A 23,472-nucleotide genomic window follows, 5' to 3' on the forward strand; every position below is an offset into this window, starting at 1 on the left:
AAGACCACCACATCGCCTCACAAAAAGAAGCTCGAAATTCAATTGAGTGTCTTCTATGGACAATATGCATTTCAAATAATATTCAAAAACTGACCCTCGAATTTACATCCTATCTGAATTCCGGAATACCAGTCACAATAATTTGTCTGGACCGGAATGAGACCTGGTAACGACGACAAAAAGCAGGTAGCGATTGACGTGTCTTAGGGCAATTCATGAACATTTAAAATTTGAAGGTGTGCATTCATATAGGCTGTACGAAATGATGACGTAAAATGGGATTATATTTTGTTGGTTCATTGCAATTTGGGGTTTCTATCCCATATTTGAAAAATACTACAAGGTATACAACCCTAGGGTTGTATGAAATAGTGGGGGACTAAACACTGTTTTTTTTTTGTTTTGTTACAAAGGTTACAGAATCCGCAAACAGAATTAATTCGTTTGTGCAATGCCTTACGTATTTTTTTCTCAGCCGTTCTTTAAATTTTTTAGAAATATATTGACCAACACTCGAAAGAATATCGATTACACTTGGCGATATTTTAGTGTTTTTTTTGTGCAAACAGCATTCATTCGACAAAGCACAAGCGTATCGTTGTTGTTGAAGAAGTACCAAGAATTTCTCATAATGCGTCTAAATCAGAATTAACTCTATATCCTCAAAAACCAGATCCAATAATACGTTATCAAGATGAATGGTTTTGTCTTATTTAACTCTGATTAAATTAAATTTATTCTCTGAATCTTACACTGAAAATAATATCGAAGCCGAACAACAGAAGAATCTGTGATAAGAAGCTATGTAAACATAAGAATTATTGTTAACAAAACTATCAACAAGTTCCAGCAAAAAATCGAAGCAATCAGCAATTCGAAAAAAGTTGAATTCGCTGTACAGTGCTTTCTAGATTTTATCACGGTAAAAAAAGTTAACCGTGAATTTAGCGAAATGATGAAAATTGGATTTTTTGTGTTGGACTTAAATGAAATTTTTGATATTTTGAGTAAAAAGATGCGCATTCATAATTCAATAAAAATATAAGTTCAAAATACAAACGAACAAACAAAAAAAAAAGTTCATAATATTTATCTCCATCGCATTTTCACGAGTTTTATCAAAGCATGCAATATAAATTTGATTTATACTGCCCATTCTTCAGCTTAGTCTTAGAGAGTCTGATGCTTGTTCATGTGAAACTGCGGAACCGCTAGATTTAATAATTTTGAATTCGACGTCTTATGACCACCAAACTGTAGGACTATTTGAGATATTAATAGATTTTTTCCCAGCAGTTAGAATAATACGTAATTTTTGCTCCAAACTCAATGAAATACGTATTTCATGGTTCATTTTTCACGAAATTATGACACAAATAAATTGGAACAGATATACCACTTGGTTGTCCTATCCAGAAAATTGATCAAATAAATTGAGTGCTTAAAACTATACACATAACAGTATACACATGCGAAGACACAAGGCACAGGTGAAAATTATGTTTCAAATACACTTTCTACAACTGGAAGTCCATTATTCTTGATTTTGGATTTTTTTTCAACTTTTCTTTTCTAAAAGTGTGTATATTCAAGAATTTACTCTTTCGATTTCATACCGATCACGATTGTTTAGTCAATATCGAAGATAAAATGAAATAAAAATAACTAATAACCGTTGTAAAAATGTACAATTTTTGTTGCGTAATATATGGTAATCATATTCATGAAATAATCTTTTAATCACCATCAGCAGCAGAATTGCAGTTTTTCCTCGATTGCACACGAATAGAAGTGTACCGCTGCAATACGAATAGTACCGCTGAAGTACGAATAGAAGTGTACCGCTGCAATCATAAAGAGACCTGCGGTGCATTACTCGGTACAGTACTGTTACTTTTACCATGTTGCATGTTTTCTTTCAAGACATCAGTTTTTTTACGCTCTAACAGCATAAATAATAATAAATTGTTCAAAAATAAGGGTTGTTTCAAACTATTCGCAAAACTTTTACCTTAGAAACATCAAATAAGTCTAAGTTTATGATACAGAGAATATCACAGGAAATGGTTGGTGTCTATTCACGTCGACTGTGCTAGGAATACTCGCATGTGATTGGTTCATTGTTCGGGTAAAATCATCCTCGAAACTTTTTATCAATATTTTCCGCTTAGCAATGGAGAATAATTCACTGGGGTCGCTTTTTACGCGGTTGGTTGTACCGCATTGAAAAGATTAGTTTCGATATATTTATACTAAACTTTTTTGATATCGCGTACAAATAATCTTCCGAATCGAGTAAAAATATTCCGCGTTATCGTAAAAATATCCCGTTTAAAGAAACGCATAAAAACAACCCGCGTAAAAAGCGACCCTAGTGTAACGATAACTAGCGTATTACAACATTGTTCAACATTTTATCTATCCAACAACACATTGGTTATTGTTATCCATCATGTGGTTATGCTGTTATTATCGTTCGAAATATGACGCAACATTTGCCAGTTTCATTTCCGAATTCACGAAATGCATTCCAGTATAGAAAACAAAGAAGTAATCACACGTCAAAAATCCCTATGTACGTGTACACCAAAATGTCTTTTAATGATTAAGCAAAATACTTTGTTGAAGAATCTCAGCAATTCCCTTATTTGCAGATTCACAGCTTTTTTTAATGTTGCTGTAATTCTGTTCCACAATTTACTGAATTTCATTCTATAATTTCATTTTTACTATAAATCAGCATTTAATCGAATAATTTACTGAAAACCAGTGATGCAGTAAATAACGAAAATGCAGCAAAACTATTTGCTGGACTGAAAACAGTAAATCAAAGTTTGGTGGATATCAACGGGCAAATCAAAAGCAAAAATATGTCAAAAAATTTCACGACAAGCTGTCATTAGCAAAATACGCCAAACCGCTGCGAAGCCAATACGGGATTATAGCTGGGTTACTGATAGCTAATATGGGCCTGAGGGAAACATGGTTCCCTTACACTAACTGGTTGACCTGCAAAATATGGTTATATGGTTTCGAATATTATGACATGTTGTGACATGGGTGAGGAGCCCAAGTAACAATATCAGTTTTACGATGTACTTGAAGAAGTTTTGATTGCTTGTTCTTTAAAACAAGGCATCAATCTTATTAGTCTCACAAACTGCTACAAATCAGCCGTGAAATCCCCATAAGATCGAGGAGGCCCATGCTAGAGAAGGTTCTCAAGAATAGTTCTTAAAGTTTGCTTAAAACTCTATATTTTTATCGATATGTACTCATGATGACATTCAGGAGTTGCTCACAATCATAAAAAAACTGTAACAAATTTCGAGAGTTTTATAAATCAGGTTCGCAACTCTTCTTTCTAGCTTATTTCGCTATGAACAGAATTTATTTTTTATTAACATAGATCCATTTATGAAACAAACCCGATCGATCTACTCCTTCTCCAAAATGAATGTCATCGTAGTCGTTAAATAAAATAGGTAGGTAAATCTTCACGTATTTTCAAGTTCATATATGAGAATTTTTAATTGCCACGTTCAGTTTATACGTTTTATGTGGCAAAAAAGTTTATAATTTTTAACGCGCCATGATATTACTACCAAATAAATAATTTATTTTTTATTATTAAGAAAAATATTTGAATTTTCGTTAAGTTCAGGTTTGCTGGACTATGGAAAATTTTACTAAACTTTGTGTTCATCATGGTCAACATTCACTTCTAAACTGCCAGAATTATTAGTAGCATTGAGAATCACGGTCTTTTGTTACCGTTTAATTACGAATGGCTATTATTTTGAGGGAGTCAATCACAGTCTGTTCGCCATATTTGTCGATGGTTTTATATTAATCCCTTATAAGACGGCTTCTAACTAAAACTTCTTGTGCAAGACTAATAAGATTTTTTTAGTATCTCGATAAGTTGGCATTTACTTATTGCATACTTGGAGAAGAATACTTGCGCTTGAATAAAACTTGTTTGAAGTTTTCAAAACAAACAAACTTTATCTGGGATAGCTCCCTCTCGCGTTTGACAGATGTTTGTTTACAATCAAGCACCATTTTTGTGATCATTGCTGTTGGAAAAGTGTTACTTGTAGCGATTTTTAAACAAGAAACAATAAATGGTTTAGAATAAACATCCGGTGTATATTATAATTAGGGCATTATCCGGAATTTTAGATTCGATTATCCGGAATTTCATTTTTTCGGTGTTCGTTTTAATTTTTATTCCGTTATCGTTTATGTCATTTCCGGCATGTTTGGGACATGCTCGATTTAACTGAAAATAATCAATGTTCAATTTATTTTTTTTTGCTTCTCAAAATTTTGCCCCTTTTCGCCTCAGAAATAATTTCTGGTAACGCCACTGTATCATACAAGTAAAATAAAAAAGGAAATACCTATTTATTTTATGTTCGTTAATCGCAAATTTCAATATATTTCTGTGATTCGATTAACCGGAAAACTCGATTATCCGGAACATAAAATATTTTGGTTACGAGTCCGACCTGTATTGAAATTTCTACTATCTTATATTTCATGTCCGTTAGTGAGTATTGAGTTTTTGCTGTTTTTAACACCAAAAGTAATATACTCTTAAATGACTTGATTCAGTAAGATTTAGGTTGACTTTATTAAGTATGAGTTAGTTGCTTGAATGAGCTAAAAATTTTTGTTTATTTCAGATCCTTTTCTTTCACAAATGTTTTCTTTTTCAGGAGACAAAATGGGTTTAAGAAAATTTTATGGGCACATTTTAGATTAGATTCATCTTAAATTTTATTTTAGATAGATTCATCGAAAATTGCAGCCAATCATTTTCAATTTTCACTTTCAATGATCGCAGCACTCTTTCAGATACACTAGATTTTCGTCCTGGTAACGTGCTGTTATACTCAGATGAAATAGATCGCGCGCATCGTTCATGGTTACGGAATAAAATTTGACGAGAAATCCAACCAAATGATCTTCACTCCAAAGCGAAAACGAAAAACAAACTCAAACAAAATGAACCTCACCGAAACACTTTTTCATTGACACTGACCGATGCCTTGACAATCTTCGTTAACTGATGACCTGATTTTGTTGTCTTGCTTCCATCGCATGAAATATAATAAGGTGTTTTGACAGTTCACATCCATGCAAAAAGCGGGAAGGGAGAACTCTGAAAGGATTGTAAAAAAATAAACGTTTATGGATGCTCTTTTTCACTTTCGTTCAAGAGTGTCAACAAATATCAACCCTGTACCATAAAACTATCGTAAAACTCTAATGAAGTTTTATGGAAGTTTCTCACAGGTATTTTGAAAGGGATATTGAGTGCGTTTCAAAACCGCTCCTCAGGCTAATTACACTTATTGTTGAAGGAGTTTTAAAGAGGACTCTTCAAGTGTTCTTTAATTACTCTTGGGAACTGTTATTAAATAAAAACCACAAGTACTTAAATAAATTTATGATAAAATTCGATAGATTTAGTAATGTTCTGATAAAACTTCTATAAAATTTAAATAAAACTTGGATTGTTACTTGGGAGGGATTAGCTTGAGTGTGGCATCACATTTGCACTCATGGTATCTTTACCACAACGGAGCTCTTCCGTGATACGCATTTGCTGGGGTTTGGCCATTCACTGTCTCATCGCTTGCGTCGCTGTAGATGTAAGTCGTTATACACAAGTGTGCGTAAAGCGACCACTCTCTCAGTTACAGAAATAAACTCCCACTCTACTATTGTGTTCCCGTATCTCAGCTTTGGTCTTAGGGGGAATTATACTTTTCCCAGTAGTTTAATTGGCTAAAACACCTTGCCGGAGACAACGGAGATTGCGGGTTCGAGTCCCGTCTGGACGAGGGAATTTTTTTCTAAGTCTAAAGTCACACCTTCTATTCCCGTTCATTTTCGCATTCTCGCAAACTACATACATTTCCGGCTTTACCAAACTTAAAATGTAAGTCATATGACAAAAATTAAATTAGTTTGTAAAGTTAAACATGGCTAATTTTTGTACTATTACAGCAGGCTATGTAATTAAGTGGAGGGTAAGCAAGTTGTGACAGTTTGTGACAAGGGGGAGGGGGAAGGTTTTTTCCAAATTTTGCGTGACACCTTTAATGGATGGTCCCTAATGTGATATTAGTGGTCCCCGTGTTCTGTGGTTAGCGATGTCGGTCGGCTAGCTCTCCCACACGGTTGTGATATCGGGTTCGATTCCCGATCGAGTCGAGGATCTTTTCGAGCTAGAAATTTTCTCGACTCAGCACTGGGGCACGGTGTATCGTTTACTTATCCTACACATACAAAATGTGCCACAATATCGATAACGAATTCTCTCAACTAATCTAGTTGATAGAAACCGCTATTAGCCCCAAGGCTAAGCGTGCGATATTGTTGTTTTTCCCTAATGTGATATTATTCACAAAACTACAAACTACGAAAACATTAGAAATTCAAAATGTTTAATGCTATTTTTTTTGTAAGATTTGGACCACTGTCACCATTATTTTGATCTTTTGTGGTAATGTTTAATGCTAATTGCTTATTTGAGTAAAATTAAGAAAAAATTAGCGCTTTTGGATACAGTTTTCAAAATGATTTCATAAGACCAGAAGTGCATAAAACAAAATATTTTTTTACTGTTTATATTATTGGAGCCTCAGTGGTTTTGGTGTAAAAACAAGGGTATTTCAGCGTTGCAACGTCACGAAAAACGTGCAGTTTTTTACTTCATGGAAACCTCTTACATTTGATCACAAAATAATTCATTTCTTCTTTATACTTAAAATACCGTGAATGTGGCACTAAAAGATTTTGGCTAAGTTGTATACAACTCAAGTTGCAATCGTGTTGAGTTTACGTTGAGACTTCACTTTTATTCTCCTCATAGGGTAACGGGGGTATTTTGGCCCTTTAGGAAGTGATTGCATTTATTGAAAGAAAGAACATTGCGCAAACATGCTTCTGCCGCGAAGTTTTCGTAATTTCAGGTATTTGAAAATGACAACCTGCTTCTCGGTTCAGCGCGCAACGATCGAATGGTAAACAAAGAGCTGTCAAAACTTGGCATGGCCAAAATGTTTTCGCTTTAGACAGAGACAAACATATTTCGGCCATGCCTTGAACCACTATTTAAACTTGTTAGAGTATAAGAACTGTTTCTACGGTATTTTATTGATGTTACTACAACGATGAATCGTTCCAAAAGCATACATGTTTGTTACGATAGCTTTGAAAAGTTGAGTTGCATATTACCACTTCCTCTTGACTTTGGGGAGACTTAGGTGTGATTTTGAATATTTGTGAACTAAATCCAAAATAATGCTATCTAGAGTCAACACTTTGCCGAAAACTATAGTGTAATATGCTTCTTGGGTATGTTATTTCAATGATGCATGAATTATTTTCTAATATTCATTGAATTCATCAGATGAAATGCGGAAAAAGGTTCACGGGTGGACCAAAATATGCAAAACAGCCAAAACACCCCCGTTACCCCACCATATTTGTCTTTGGCCGATGACATACTAGATGCGTCTAAGTTAGTTTGCGTCGTACCTGTTATATAACTGACATTAACTTTTGTAAAACTGGGTTAATGTTTTTAATTACACTGTCATTACACTACATCGTCAGTATTCGAATAACAAAGTATCGGTGCTGATGCACTCTCCTTGCTTTCCTTCTTACGATATATTTCTTGTCATTAGTGTACACCACAACACGTGGTTCTCAATGTATATGAAGTTATTCGTCCCAATTACATATAGCGAATAACTCATGTTATATTCGTACTCATTTGACTAATGAATATGATTTTTTGTCGAAAAAAGAAAATAAATGACAGTGTACGCTCTCCTCTCGCTCAACCCAACCGCTGCCGAAGTAGTCGCTTCCACCACATTTCCCTTCACCGCACCACATCTCTGCTGCTACTCAGTCGACATGGTATTTTCCTGTTGCTATCCTTTTTTCCCTTAACGACGGGCGTATGGAGAGGCAAACACAACGAGCGAATCGCGTTTCAGGGCTGATGTAGTCTAATCATATGTCTGTTTGCTCCCAAAAACCTATGCACTGGATCATCATTTCATTGTGGGTTGAGAGGATTCAGGTGTAGTCGCAGTCTGTGTCACGTCAGGAGTTGTGCAGATCGAGCTTGAAAGACGATTGCATTATATTCGTCTCATTTCCATCACTGGTCAACACAAGTGCACTCCAAAAACTCAAACCGGAAAAAATGAAAGATTATAGCTATTCAACCATTCCTGTGAATTTCGATGTCTTTAGCCATTACCGTTTTTTCTGAGACTTAAATGAGTTAAAGCGACGAACCCGGCGAGCAATTTCTATACGATACTCTCACGTAAGTTGACGCGTTTTGGTAATTGCTGGGGGCACCAAAATTCATAGGAATGGTTAAATAGCTATAATCTTTCATTTCTTCGGAATGCACTCTTTTCATTTAATCGACCAGTGATATTCAACCATAATCTACAAGTGACGATGCAAACTAAAAAAATCTGCAAAAAAATATATATTATTTAAGTCTGACTTTTTGAAAGAATCAGCACCAGTGCCTTAGAATATCAATGTTTATTCAGGAGTAGGTAGATGAATTGAATTAATCTCAGTGTCAGCACATTTATTCTCTGATGCAACTCAGTAACCTATTTTCATTGCGACGATGCATGAATATCGTTTCTCATATTCAATGACAGAACAGTGGAATGAATATCAAAGGCCTCGTAATGATATTCAAAGAAGCTTCGGTGGTAATCAATCCAAGAAGTGCAAATCTGTTCAGAAGCCGTGCACTGCCCAGTACAGTATAAATGGTCGAATAAGGTTAATATTGATTTTCACTATTTTGATATGATTTTTATTTTTGACGATCAAAATATCAACACGAGTGTTAAAGTTTATCTTGTCGGTGTTCATCGGTTGTTTGGTATCATAAATATCAACAGTCGCATGGGTAGTATGATTATCAATATAAAGACAGCTGAAAATCGCCGCTTTTGAATATCATGACAGTGAATATTCTCAACACTGATCAGCACCATTAATTGATTACAGGTTATCCACAAACTTTTACACGGTTCTGAAAGTCTTCTAAATAAGAAAATCTAATTAGTGCAAAACTAATTAGATTTTCTTATTTAGAAGAGCAAGATCGCGCCAAATGACCTATGGTCGAATATCGATCATTTTTGATTTAAATGAAACTATGCACACGTATTTGGCTTAGCAAACTGAGCATTTTTCACAGATGAAGAGATTTTTTACACCCATGAGTTACACTCTAAAAGGGCGTATGCCTTTTGGCATAGGTTTTATTCGAAGCATTGTAGCCCAGAAACCGTTGAGAAAAAACTGTCTGAGAATGAGTTGTAGGGAATTAAAAATGCACCATAAAAAAAATATACACTGTACAAACAAAATTTTGTTTGACCAAAAAAAACATTAAAAATACACATTAAATTTCAATTTAAAAAAAAAAGAGTTGAATTTTTTTTTATTTTTTTTAAAGAAACTTGACGTTAATACGCAACTTTTAAAAAAAAGTCCAGGATGGAGAAATGAAAAATAATTTTTTTATGGTAGAATATTTTTTTTATAAAAATTCTAATTTAAACATTTTTCAAAATATTTGAATTCTGATGATTTTAAAAGATGCAGAGAGTCATTTTAAATCAAAAAGCTCTTGGTAGTAAACATTCTAAAGGCATCGGTTTTCGGGTTATTTTAAATTTAAGCTCAAAAAATTATTGATATTTAGGAAAATACACGTTTTTCTTGATTTGTCCGTGGTTCTCCAGCAAAATCCATACATTCATTGGAAAGCTTGATCAAAAATATACAATTCATTTTTTGACAACAAAACGATTGGATAAATAACTCAAGCGCTAAACCTTAGCCTACCTACACGTTCCCCCTCGCCGAATGTTTTATAAAAAAATATGTTTGTCGTGCAGCACTACCTACTTGTTTACTAATAATAACTGTTTGTAAAGTACGCAACCAATAACTACTGGGTTACCTATAATATCTGTTTTCGTATAAAAATACGATTGCACTACTCCAGATGTGTTAGTAACAGTTTGCATTTTGTAAAGATGAATAAAGTGAAAACGAAATACACCAAGCCCAAATGCTGTAAACCCTTTCCTGATCATCGGTGCTCATCAAGTTTACGCAAATTAAACGAAAACGTTATTGCAAAATTAAAAATATTGAACAGTCAAGCTTATTTTAATATACGTCTTTATCAATTTGTGATTCGTGTAGTTATTGGAATGATAGTCAAGCCACCATTCATCCCTTCGTTGTTTACTATTCAGAATCTGGAACACTTAAGAATATCAACTTCATCATAATATCGGAAGTACTCCATCATGATACTGTTGCGGTTCAGGTGTTCATTGCCAAATTAATGAGTTTTTTGAAAACAACAATAGAGTTGAAAAAAGCGATATTAATGTCTGATGGAGCTGCCTCACAATATAAAAATAGAAAAAATTTTGCAAGTCTTTGCAAGTTCAAAACAAAATATAATGTCGATGCAGAGTGGCATTTTTTTGCGACTTCTCATGTTAAAGGCCCATGCGATGCAATTGGTGGCATATTAAAACGAATGGCAGGAAATGCAAGTTTAGCCAAAGAACCTGAACATCTCATTACAAGCGCAAAAGAATTGTATGATTGTTCTAATCAGAAAAATGATAAAAATTCATCAAAAATGTCATTTAGTTGGGTATCATATGAAGAATATGAACAAGGAATAACAGAATGGAGCAATATTTTAAAAAAATCGATAATAATAGCTGCCACACAAAAGTATTACTCTTTTGTTCCGATTTCAGAAAATAAGATACAAACGAAGCTGTTTTAAAAAGATGACGAATCATTTACTTATGATGTATATAAAATATAAGGAGAAACTAGTTCTGTTAAGTATCAATGTCATAAAAAAATATGTTCCTAAGATAATAAAACTCGAAAATAAATATTTGATTCTTATATATATTTATAGCACTTAGAACATTTAACTATTATCTTGAGAACCGTTCGCCCAATCGTTTTGTTGTCAAAGAATGAATTGTATATTTTTGATCAAGCATTCCAATGAACGTATGGTTTTTGCTGGAGAACCATGGACAAATGAAGAAAAACGTGTATTTTCCTAAATAATTATAATTTTTCGAGCTTAAATTAGAAATAATTCGACAACCAATGCCTTTAGAATATTTACTACCAAGTGCTTTTTGATTCAAAATGACTTTCTGCATCTTTTAAAATCATCAGAATACAAATATTTTGAAAAATGTTTGATTTAGAATTTTCATGAAAAAATTAATCTACCATAAAAAAAATATTTTTCATTTCTCCATCCTGGACTTTTTTTTTAAAGTTGCGTATTAACGTCAAGTTTCTTAAAAAAATAAAAAAATCAAAAAAAAATCAACTCTTTTTTTTAAATTGAAATTTAATGTGTATTTTCATTATTTTTTTTGGTCAAAAAAAATTTTTTTTGTACAGTGGATATTTTTTTTATGATGCATTTTCGATTCGCTACAACTCATTCTCAGACAGTTTTTCTGAACAACCAACGGTTTCTGGGCTACAATGCTTCGAATAAAACCTATGCCAAAAGGCATACGCCCTTTTAGAATGTAACTCATGGGTGTAAAAAATCTCTCCACCTGTGAAAAATGCTCAGTTTGCTAAGCCAAATACGTGTGCAAAGTTTCATTCAAATCAAAAATGGTCGAGAAAAATTTTCGCGTATTTCCAGGCGATTTGAAATGATTTTGCTCAGAAGACTTTTAACTTCCTGGTCTAGCTCGTTTCTTAAGAACGATTACCTAGAGAATTTCTTGGATTTCTTTATCTATCATTCCAAAGTTAGTTTCTTTTACGGGTGCTGTTATATAATAATATCTCGAAATGTTGAAAAAAATGTTAAATGTTTACATTGAACTTTATAAAAATTACGCGCGATGTGTAAAGCGCTTTTCATATTATTTTGAAATTGAAAATTGAAAGAAAGTATGTTCTTAGGTATTCATAAGTATGAATAAATCAAGGGAAAAAACTAAAACGGCATTCATGAGTTGATATTATATTTTCTTAAATATGTTGGCATTCGTAAACTTGTAAACTCATTTCAAACATAAATGTTGGATAAATTGCAAATGTATTAGGCAAGTTTGAAAAAAAATCTAAGAAAAATAAATTTAGTATGTTTTGCACATTATGTCACATAAGATACTTTTGCGATTACTTATAACACATGTCATTTTTGAAAATAGTTGTTTTAATCATAACTCACTGAGCATCCTCTAAGTTGAGTGTTGGGAATGCAACCCAGTCATTTAACGCCAGAGTGTATTTATTACATAGCATTCAGTACCAAAAAGTGCAACGTAGATGAACGCAACTCTGGAATCCCTATTAAAAAGTGTTTGACCTGATATGAAACCAAATATTAGAGGTTCCGCATTAGCCTTATATGAAGAAAAATCCTCTGTAGCGCTAAGCGGATCGCGTCTCAGTTAGATTTTTACTCCTGATTGTTCTTCAGTTTTCCCCGATATTCCCTGATTTCCCTGATCGAAAAATGAATTCCATGACATCCCCTGATTTTCCAGGTTTTTGCCTTCCTGTCTGCTTCATCGGTTGAAGCAACACGAGGGACCTGCGATCTTTAGGTCGGATCTAGCTTCATGTCCCTATTCAAATTATGTCCTGGGGTGGTACGCAGTCATCAGGGTCACTTTCGTACCCAAGGTCATGAACCCCACCCCAACGCACAGGAACCACAGACAAACAGACGTACCATGAAATTTATTTTCGTGGATCAAAATAACGGTCAGTTTAATTGAGTTTCAGTTACGCAGAATATTCCCGTCGCAGGTGTCGCACGAGTAGGTAAGAACCACAATTTTCTTAGAATGTTGTAGGGAGTGGTACGTCTGTTTGTCTGTGCCGGAACTAAAAACTATCGAAAAATACTGACCTATTATGAAGCAGGCACTACTAGAGCAGCTCGAAGAGGTCAAATCTAAGAAAAACATGATGAAAAAGTGGGTTTCCGTAGAGAAAAAGCTGCAGCAAGATGTTGTACAAAACCTACTGAGTGGAGTTAAGCGTAAGGTGCGAGTGTACGGTTATGACATTGTAGTTGGATGAAATAAATATGTCAGAAGCTTATTAATTAAAGTTATATTCTTTGGTCTGAAAGTTTGAAAAGGTCAACTAGGTAATTTTAAAATCATTTGAAATTTCAAATAGAATAGAGTTTTTGCTTTTAGGAGGAAAAAGTCTGACTCCTCGATTTCTGACGCGTTGTAACGTCTCGATAGACTGTGTCATTATAGATTTATACTATGGGAAATATATCTTTCTTCCAGTATGAATATTCTAGTATAATAATGTGTAATTTTTCGAACCAAGTTATCGAGCATTTCTGTCGATTGCCTTCTGCTCTTGCTGCACTATGCAATACCTAACATCAGATGAAAATGTAAAACGAAGCATAATATACAGTAACTATCTGTTGATAATCCAAATAAGCGCCACGTTAGTTAGTAAACGAGTCAATCTGCAGGTTTACATAAATTGAAAGCAAAGTGATTGATAGCACATTTGATTAGAATGGCGATTTGAACATAAATTGTTTAATAAACATCAGTAATCGAACTAGTTCAGTTTACTTCGTAGATTCGCATGATAAGGCTTATTGGCAAAATCGACAACGTGATTGTTGGTTAATTGTTTGTTTTTTAAGCGGTCGCCGTTAGTAGACCAGATCAAATGATAAACTTGTTTAAATAAATCTTGTTTATTTCTCACCGTGTTTAAACGATTTAATTGTAAGCATTCCACATGTCTTGGTGAGCGCGTTTTCATCGCTTTTAATTGGCTATTTGGTATTGATCAAATATAAGCAAAAATTTCATTCACAGTACAAGTATAACTTGAACATTGCACATTGAACATTGTAATTTTCGTTGTTTTTTTTTGCGTTCAATGCTCACTGGATTTTTTTTTTGCTCTTTGGTAGAAATCTGAGAAGAGAAATTAAAACACATTGATTAATTGTCACAGCCTAAACAGATTAATTTTAAGTAATATAATAAAGAAGGATTTCAAGACACCACCTCCAATAAACGAGTTTTTTCCAGGGCAGCTAATACAAATGTAGAGAATCAGTTAAAATTTTATAAGATAACATTTCCTTCTGAGCAATTTAAAAAAATGCCCCGATTTTGATATTTTTTTTTTTATAATCGTCATTTTTGATTTAGCTGAAATTTTGCACAGATTTTTCCATGGGCTAAAGATGTCATTTTGTTTCATTAAACTTTTTTTTTAATCCAGACATATTTTCAAAAAGGGTTTAACGTATGAGGAAAAAAATTCGAACAAACTTTCAATTCCAAATTAAAATCTTGCGCAACTTGTTTTTCTCATACGTGTTTGTTTATTCAAGTAATGTAACTTATAAACAAATCTCATAGGAAAAACTCAGCTCCACATTGCGCTGATTTCCTGATCCTCTGGGGTACTTGCTTTATAGCTTCCTGAATTTCGGATGTTTCAATTATTTTGAGCTAATTCTTGATTTTTCTATCAAACAATCGAGGTTTTTTGCTATGTCACCTTTATGGTAGACCATTCGCTTCAAATTTGCCCAGAAAGTTTAAATAGACTGCAGCTGTGGCACATTTTGAGGATTATATTCCTTCGGAATAAACCCGATATTGCCTTGCCGCAAATCCGCTACATTAGCATAGAGTGACAATGGAAGGTCTGGCCAAAACACTACTTTGTCATTTTTTTGGTACTTATATTTTAGGTTTTAAAACCCATTTCATGCAGATACTTTTTCACCATTTTTGGATCAATCTGATATTTTTTGTGCAGCTCACGATTCAATTTCGCCGACCGACCAGACGTTTCCGCCCTCAATTTCGCTCGAACTTTGCTCTCTTGCAAAGTGATTTTCGTCCGGAACCAAATTTTTTTTGAAGGCATTTCCATTCTCGAAGAGTTTGTCAATAATGTATATAAATCTTTTGAAGAAGAATACTTCTCTCATGAAGTTCGGCTACATAGGGATGTGAAATGAAAATCTAAAACCGAAAAAAGTGAAAAATATGTCTAATTTCAAATGCTAATAAATCGGTTAGTATTCGATGGATTTCCTTCGTTCTTGCAGCAATAGATTGGAAAATCTCCTAAGATTCTTCCCAAAATAAGATAATTGTAATTTTATTATTCACACTATTGTACTATTGAAAATAGTCAGCCTTGTCAAAACGAAAAATTCGACCTCTGATTGGTCGTTATATGCTTGCTTCCCAAGCACGGTCGACAGAATCATATACCTTGCAATTGAAAACATGCTATTTGGCCTATATAAGAGCCTGTTTCAGCCGGAGCCGCTCATAATAGTTCTAGACAGCGACAACAGCAGTCGTCCTTCCTTAGCAGCAGCACTAGCCCTGTGGTTGGTCACCACGTCTCAGGAGCAGCGCGGTTTTTCTCAGCGTGTGTCGCCAGACAGCCATTATTCCCCCCGTGTTGGGGCAGCATGAAGATTGCCATCAGGAAATCCAATTTTGGAAATCAAAATGCCTTTTTGAAGGCAAATAAACAAGTCATTGAAAGTTAATAATTTTTGTCAACGCAAGCAAGTATTCTGTGTTGCATCCTAGCAATTTAAATTTGTCGCACCCGTCTAATTTACTGAATGTGAAATAGCTTCCACAGTCATGTTGTCCGTGTATCTTAATTCCCCCAATGTTAGGGCAGCTCAAAGGTTGTAATTAGCAACCGATTTTGAACAGCAAAATGCTTTTTTTAAGGCAAATAAAAAAATAATTTAAGGTTAATAGTTTTCTGGTATCAACACAAGCAGACATTCTGTGCGGGATGCAATCAAATTCTGTTGTAGTTGTCTAATTTTTACTTTATTTAGTAAACTCCCCACTGTAGGGGCAGCGCAAACGCTGCGATCAGCATAACCGACATTGAATAATAAACTGCCCTGTTAGAACGCATTCACAAAAGCAGTTAGTTCGACTATGCAGAGCTAATATGAAGACGATTCAATCAATCAGCGTAAACAGAATTTCGTCGTCTCCCAGCTGCCAAGTTGTCACATGATGCAACACGCAACAGCGAGCAAACGAAATCGCTTGATGTTACAAACCGCAATAAAATACGGGTTAAAACCGTTGCGTGTGTGAGAGCACCATCGGTGTTTATTCGCTGGATGCACTATCTACTGTCTACTGAACGCAATAATCTGCTTACATGCGACACGGGGACGGGAACATTTTCTTCAACGAAGCTGCGCAACACGACACAAAACATGTTATTTTGTTGCTTCAATGAGAGTGCTATCGGTCCGGTTCGACAAGAAATCATTTTTGTGCATCCGTGCTACGAAACTGAGGGAAAACTTTAGAAACTGAAAAAAGAGGTGGAGCTTATCAAATGATCGCTCTGAGCCGGAATGAAGTCACACATATGAAGTCACATATATATGGCATGGCTATGCATAGCGTAGCTGTTGCAGCGGGTATATCAGCATCGATAGTAGCAGGGTCAGCTGATGCAACGACACTCCCTTCACTAAAATGCTGTTTCAGTGTGGTAGCGGGAAGCATCAGCAGCAGGCTTGCATGAAGTGAATACATCAGCCAGCAACTTTCTCGAAGGCCTCTGCCATAGTAGACGCGAAAAGCGGCGCGAACCGATTCGCTCGGCCGTAGGTTGATGTACAGCTCTACTGATGGCTGTACATTAACCTACAGCTGAGCGAATCGGTTCGCGTCACTTTTCGCATCTATTATGGCAGAGGCCTAATGAGAAAGTTGTATCAGTTTGTTCAGAAGAATATTATTGTCGGTAATATTACAGAGATGCGATTGCGTAAATACGATTTTGAATTGAACAATTGTTCTTTTGAGAACAAATAACACACTTATTTGAAGAGTTAGTAGCTTTTAGTACCAATAGCAGTATAGTGACAGCCTCAGCGGTAGATGCAGATGCAGCCGGTGCTTCCCTGAGGCCGATGTAAAGGTAAATGGGAGCAGCACGGCGAAACAGTTCGGGTTATGCTTAGACGCGCGTCATTTTTCGTTGTTGATATTCCCCACATGAAACGACGCGCTTTCGTATGATAGCGGTGGTATTAGCGGTAGATGCATTTGCCAACACTTCCTCCAGTAAAGCCGTGTCTAGTTTTCAATGTGATAACACCTTTCTCATTGTGTTGACCGTGCGCCTTAGTCCTCACTATCAATGATAAATTGAACAATTGTCCTTATAAGGACAACAAATGAATTAATGAAGATTTAATTTTGAATTAGGATACTTCTCTCAGGAAGTTCGGCTACATAGGGATGTAAAATGAAAATCTAAAACTGAAAAAAGTGAGAAAAATTTCAAATGCCAATAAATCGGTTAGTTTTCGATGGATTTCCTTCGTTTTTGCAGCAATCGATTAGAAAATCTTCTAAGATTCCTACCAAATGCATGAAATTGCAATTTCATCATTCGAACTATTGTACTATTGAAAACTCTTAAGCCTTGTCAAAACACAAAATTCGACCTCTGATTAGTCGTTATACCGCGCTTTCCCAAGCACGGTCGGCAGAGTTATGGACCTAGTAAATTGGGAATGCATCATTTGGCCTATATAAGAGCTTCATCAGATAATAAACAAACATTTCATCGGATATTAAATTGAACAACTGAAATTTGAAGAACACAAATGATTATTTGAAGAGTTAATATTTTCTCGTTTTGCGCTATAATCCAAAGTTAATTATCTTCATCTACATGCATACTCTGACTATTATTACGTGTTTGCGTCGCTTAGTGTTTGGCTACGGTCATGCAGAACGCAAATAACGGCGCGATGCGATTCGGCAAGACGAAATCTGTTGAAATGTATAGCTCTACTTCGCCTTAAAAAGAGCTATACATTTCACCACGGTAAGGCGAATCGCATTGCGCCGGCATTCGCGTTCTGCATAACCGTAGCCTTTGTTCCGTTCCCGTTTAATGATGTCGTATTAAATGTGCATATTACAATTCGGCAGCACTTCAACTTCTCAACTCAACTTTGCACAAAATTTAAAAATATCCAATGAACTTCATTCAAAATATCAGACAAAAAGAAATTACAATACTGCCAATGAACGGTCAACGTTTATTTACTAGAAAAAATGACTGACACGCAAGCAGCCAGGTTATCTTTCTTGTAAAAGTATTCTACTTCAACCTTGCGGTCGTGGCTTTGCATTCAACCTTCTTGTGATTTTTTTTATATCCAAGATCTTTAAAATAGTGGAACATTTCACTTTTAGATTTTTCTTTATTTCGCTCACAAAAATTGCATATCAATTTACGACGATCTTCTTCCGACCACGCCTTATTCCCAACTAAGCGTCGCTTGACAGAATCGACTGGTCGTGTTACCAATTATATAAAAGTGGATCTCCATTTTCTGGGAAAGGATTTTTCGATTTGTGCTGCACTTCGAAATCGTAGACCAATTTTAAAGTTGTTCGGATTTTTTTCTCATACGTTATGCCAAAATGGTATTGATGATTACCCAGAACGGTTTGTTGTTGGTTAATAAGTTTAAGATTTTAGATAATAACTTTGTCATTCCGAAACTATATCAGGTGTCTTATTATACGATAGCGTATGAATTACTAGCATTTGAAGCGCTTAAGGAACATCCATAAATGACGTAGCATTCGAAGGAGGAGGGGGGAGGGGGTTTGTAGTTTTGTGACGAAATGTGACGAGGGGGAGAGTGGGGGGTCAAGCCAAGCTACGTACCTCTAAAAACATAAAAAAAGGCTGCGTCATTCATGGATGTTCCCTTAGAGGATAACTAAACAAGAGCAACAAAACGGAACATCTGCGCTATTTCGAGAACGATTCGTAACCGCAAAAATAAATGATAAAAATTGCAGAATATTTCAGTTTCAGGAAAAATTTAAAAAGAAAAATGCTCCAGTAAACAAGGATACTTTTTTTCGCGCTAATATTAAAGTTAAGTCCCAAGGGAGGAGCTCGCAGCCTCAAGATTACAGGGTCCGCTTTGTCAAACGAATGGTCATGAGTTAGAATTTTAGTAGAATTAGGCCGTTCGCGGTCTACTACGCATGGGTTTATTCTCAGGCTTTATATATCATCCTTATTAAATACGGAACAATTCGTCTGCTATTTCTTTTGTTGAAGTTTATTTGAAAACTAAAATCCATCTGGAAACTTTTGATTGATCAGATTGTCTTCCATCACAGTTTTCGTGTTAGATAATTTTAATGCGAGATTCAGTTCAATCTTAACAAGTCTAAAGCGCAAGTCTAAGCAAGTCTAAGCGACTAAACTTGAACCAATCAATGTTCTTCATTTGGAACATAACAGTAAATCCCAAACAAATTGGACGTGCAAGGTTATGACAAAGTAAGGTCTGCGAAGAAAATGAAAATTTTGTAAATTTTGTTCAATTCAGCTTATCTTAGAGGGGTTTTTTTTCACCCAGAACTAGTATTAGAGTTACTGGTGTTGTTCGGTTTATTTGATTCACAGCCAATTGTTAGTGTGAGAGAAAATTCCTAGGGTTTAGTATTGTTGAAAGAACCAATTGGTCGGTGCCATTTTTTTTAAAATTGAGTTATTAACACTTGTGGATGTGAAAATCAATTATTTATCTTTCATGAAAAAAACTGAATCATTTGAACAATTTATAATGAAATTATCACAAAAATTTTCTACAGCAGCTTGCAGAAAACTTATCTTCAAACACCGATTGCTCGAAATAATGTTTCTGCCACTTGGTTCGGTCTGGTCACACACCGACCAATTGGGAAGCTCATGATTGGATTTAAGTACTACACCCCCCCGTACTGATGACAAATATTTAGACCAGTTTTCCAATTGATCAAAAATCGAACTCGGGTATTGTATAGCTAACTAATTTTTACTAGCGTACTAGTGACATGTGGATAGATTCCTAATTGCACCATATGCTCAACAAGAATAGCAATGTTAATATATAAATGTGTAGATCACTCAGTTTTTGATCTGTTTGCTTATAAACAGAACCAGTCTAATGTTGTGAATTAGCTCGCTGCTGACGTACATTATTCAACAACATCTGAATCTGGTATTAGTGAAACGAAGTACAACACGTTTATGTATACGATACTGTTGATTCCATCATCGTCATCGTTGCTCTCATCGATAGTACCCAGCCAGTGAAAGAAATGAAATGATTTTGAGCTGATTGTTTTTTCATCTTGAGTTGTGCACATCATGAAGTGCACAGTTCATGACTAAAATTGTATCCTCTCAATACGTAATAAAATGTTGGTGCCTTGGTCACTCGGAGATGACAAATACAACAGTTGACTATACATACAACTCTGAGAATAGAGTGATGCGCGTTGCTCCGTTGTAATTCTCTCTTCGTACTTGGCGCATCGTAGGAAAAAAACGATAGCAACCAGCAAAAGAATAATTGAGAGTCCCATAAATGTTGGTTGGATTGCATCTCGCATCGCAGTGACGCAGCAGCGATGATGCGGTGCGGTGATGATGGGAGGGAGAGTAAGTAGTTCGGAAGGTATTTTTTTCAGCAGGTTTTCTATAGCAGCCAAACAGATACCAAAATGTGCTATGTTTGTTACCGAGAAATCATACGTTTGTTGTATTGCGTTGCGATTTCGTCAATGACATTACTCACTAGTTTTTGTTATGATTAGTGAATGGAATATTTTCCTCATACTAATTTGGGTAGTACCGTTATGGAAGAGTGAGAGGGGATGGAGTTTTGAAAATCTTTGAATAATGCTTGACTTGCTTTTGAACTGGTTTTGGATGCATTATTGCAGATTTTGATACTGCATTTTCACGTTTCAGTGCTGCGATTTTCAGGTTTTAGTGCTGTATGCCAATTGTGTTGAACCGAATATATTTGTACAGAAGTACAGAAATAACACCGAGAGGTGAAATAAGGCTTCTTTAGCAAAATCTTCAGCAAAAATTTGTAGAGGTTTGTAGAATTATCATTCTTATTAAACATATGCTGGCAACGACATTTTTATTATCACTGGACTTGTTTATTCATACTAAATTCAACAAGGAACTTGGAATATAAGCATAACAACTCAGATCTTTTTTTCCCTTCCTTTTCAATTTTCTATATTTCTGAGTACAAATGACATAAAGTATTTACAGATCAAATTTGTAACGGCTAATTTAACAAACATATTTACCCTAGTAAAAATGTTATGCAGGATTCTGTGCCGAACACGCATCAGTACTGGACGTGTTTGGTGATCGGTCCGATAGAGTATAAAACAAAAGACGTGTGAACAAGTGTTGGCATTGTTTGCCTGGTCGAGTGAAATAAATCCGGGTTCAAGGTCGTTCCTTTGTGCAACTGTTTCGCATCGTGACTGCCAGCTGGTGCGTAAGCCGATTTGGCTGCTGGCTGGATTGTGCTACAGCAGTGGACGAGACACAAACGAGGAAAAAGAAGAAGCCATCAGTGTCAGCGAGTCGTATCGCTGTGTGGAGTGATCTCACACCTGGCTCGCTGCTGGTGGCTGTTTGGTGCTGCTGTATTGGTGCTGCTGGCTGTAACGGCTGCTACTTCGAACGATCGGACAACCAACCTTACTGGAAGGGAGAAATAAAAAGGTACGTGTTCTTGTCAGCGCTAGTGCGCTAAACATAGCGCGATGGATGTAGATCCCTCGCCTCCCGCGCCACCATCCCCGAACCCCTCTGACCCTGACCCTTCTGTTACCCCCTCCCCTGTTCATTCTTCAGTCCCCCCTCGCCCCAGGCTTTACCCAGACGGAGCCCAGGGCAGCTATACTGTCTATTTTCGGCCAAAGGCGGGACCGAAATCGAAACAGTTGAACCTCTTGCAGATTTCTAAAGACCTGACGAAGGAGTACAAGGGCGTGACCGAAATTTCCAAGGTCCGGCCTAACAAGCTCCGTGTCGTGGTCGGTAACCTGAAAGAGGCCAACGATATAGCTTGCTCTGAGCTCTTTACACGCGAGTATCGCGTTTACATACCCGCACGAGACGTGGAGATCGACGGTGTCATAACCGATTCGAGTCTGTCCGTCGAGTGTATACTGCAAAGTGCCAAAGGGTGCTTTAAGAACAAAACGTGTCCCGAAGTAAAGGTGCTCGACTGCAAGCAATTGCGGTCAGCATCGATCATCGGTGGCAAAACAGTATACACTCCGTCAGACTCGTTTCGAGTTACGTTCGCCGGGTCTGCACTACCAAGCCACGTCTCGATCCACCGGGTTCGTCTCCCTGTGAGGCTCTACGTGCCCCGCGTCATGAACTGCCTGAATTGCAAGCAGTTAGGCCATACGGCCGCCTACTGCTGCAATAAGGCACGTTGTGGCAAGTGTGGGGAGTCTCATGCGGAAGATTCTTGCAGTGTTAACGCTGAAAAGTGTATTCACTGCGGAGAAAATCTGCATGAGCTCTCGACATGTGCGGTGTACATGCAGCGCAGGGATAAAATAAAACGGTCTCTCAAAGAGCGTTCAAAGCGTTCCTACGCTGACATGCTGAAGAAGACCGTTACCACTTCTCCCGTTACTTCGAACCCCTTCGATCTGTTGCCCTCTGAGGAAACCGATTCTGACGATTCACCAGCGGGAGCATCTTACGCCAATCCTGGGGAGTCTAGAAAGAGGAAAAATATTTCCTCTCCTAAACTTCCCAGAAAAGGTCCTAAGATTTCTCAAAGTGAAATGAAAGTTACAAACAAACCAAACAGTGCTGCGGAAAAACCGAAGCAAACTCCTCCTGGGCTGGCAAATTTAAAGTCCCAGAAGGAGTTCCCAGCACTGCCAGGAACATCTAAAACCCCAGTTGCTCCTTTTACACTCCCAGTTGATGAAACAAACTCTGGATTAGTGAAATTTTCTGACATTGTGGACTGGATTTTTGAAACTTTCTATGTACCCGATCCAATTAAAATTTTTCTTACAGCATTCCTCCCAACAGTTAGATCATTTTTGAAGCAGTTGACTGCCCAATGGCCTCTCCTTGCAGCGATTGTATCCTTCGATGCCTAATTCAACTGCGTATATGAAGGATTCTATCTCTGTCTTACAGTGGAATTGTAGAAGTATTTTACCAAAAATTGATTCGTTTAAAGTTTTGATAAATAAAAACAAATGCGATGCATTTTCCCTTTGTGAAACTTGGCTTACTTCAAATATTGATCTCAACTTCCATGATTTTAATATTATTCGCCTTGATCGAGACACCCCATATGGAGGAGTACTTTTAGGGATTAAAAAGTGCTATTCTTTCTATCGTATTAACCTCCCCTCGATTCCAGGCATCGAAGTTGTCGCATGTCAAATGACAATACAAGGTAAAGAGCTT

At 36.2% G+C, this 23,472-nt stretch overlaps 1 protein-coding gene across 3 annotated transcripts in view; it reads right to left on the bottom strand.

Annotated features, from left to right (window-relative positions):
* The window catches only part of LOC129719115 (steroid hormone receptor ERR2), a 98,313-nt gene that overhangs the window by 24,583 nt on the left and 50,258 nt on the right, over nucleotides 1-23,472 (bottom strand). Inside the window, exon 2 of one of the 3 annotated variants that reach the window (XM_055670524.1) lies at nucleotides 13,858-14,072. The exons of 1 other annotated variant lie outside the window; for it this stretch is intronic. In XM_055670524.1, coding sequence (XP_055526499.1) covers nucleotides 13,858-13,914 — 57 coding nt within the window. In that variant the 5' untranslated portion in view covers nucleotides 13,915-14,072. The remainder of the gene's footprint in view (nucleotides 1-13,857; nucleotides 14,073-23,472) is intronic. One more of the 3 variants, XM_055670552.1, reaches the window with a different exon arrangement.

Source organism: Wyeomyia smithii, chromosome 1 (genome assembly GCF_029784165.1).
Source record: "Wyeomyia smithii strain HCP4-BCI-WySm-NY-G18 chromosome 1, ASM2978416v1, whole genome shotgun sequence".
NCBI lineage: Eukaryota > Metazoa > Arthropoda > Insecta > Diptera > Culicidae > Wyeomyia > Wyeomyia smithii.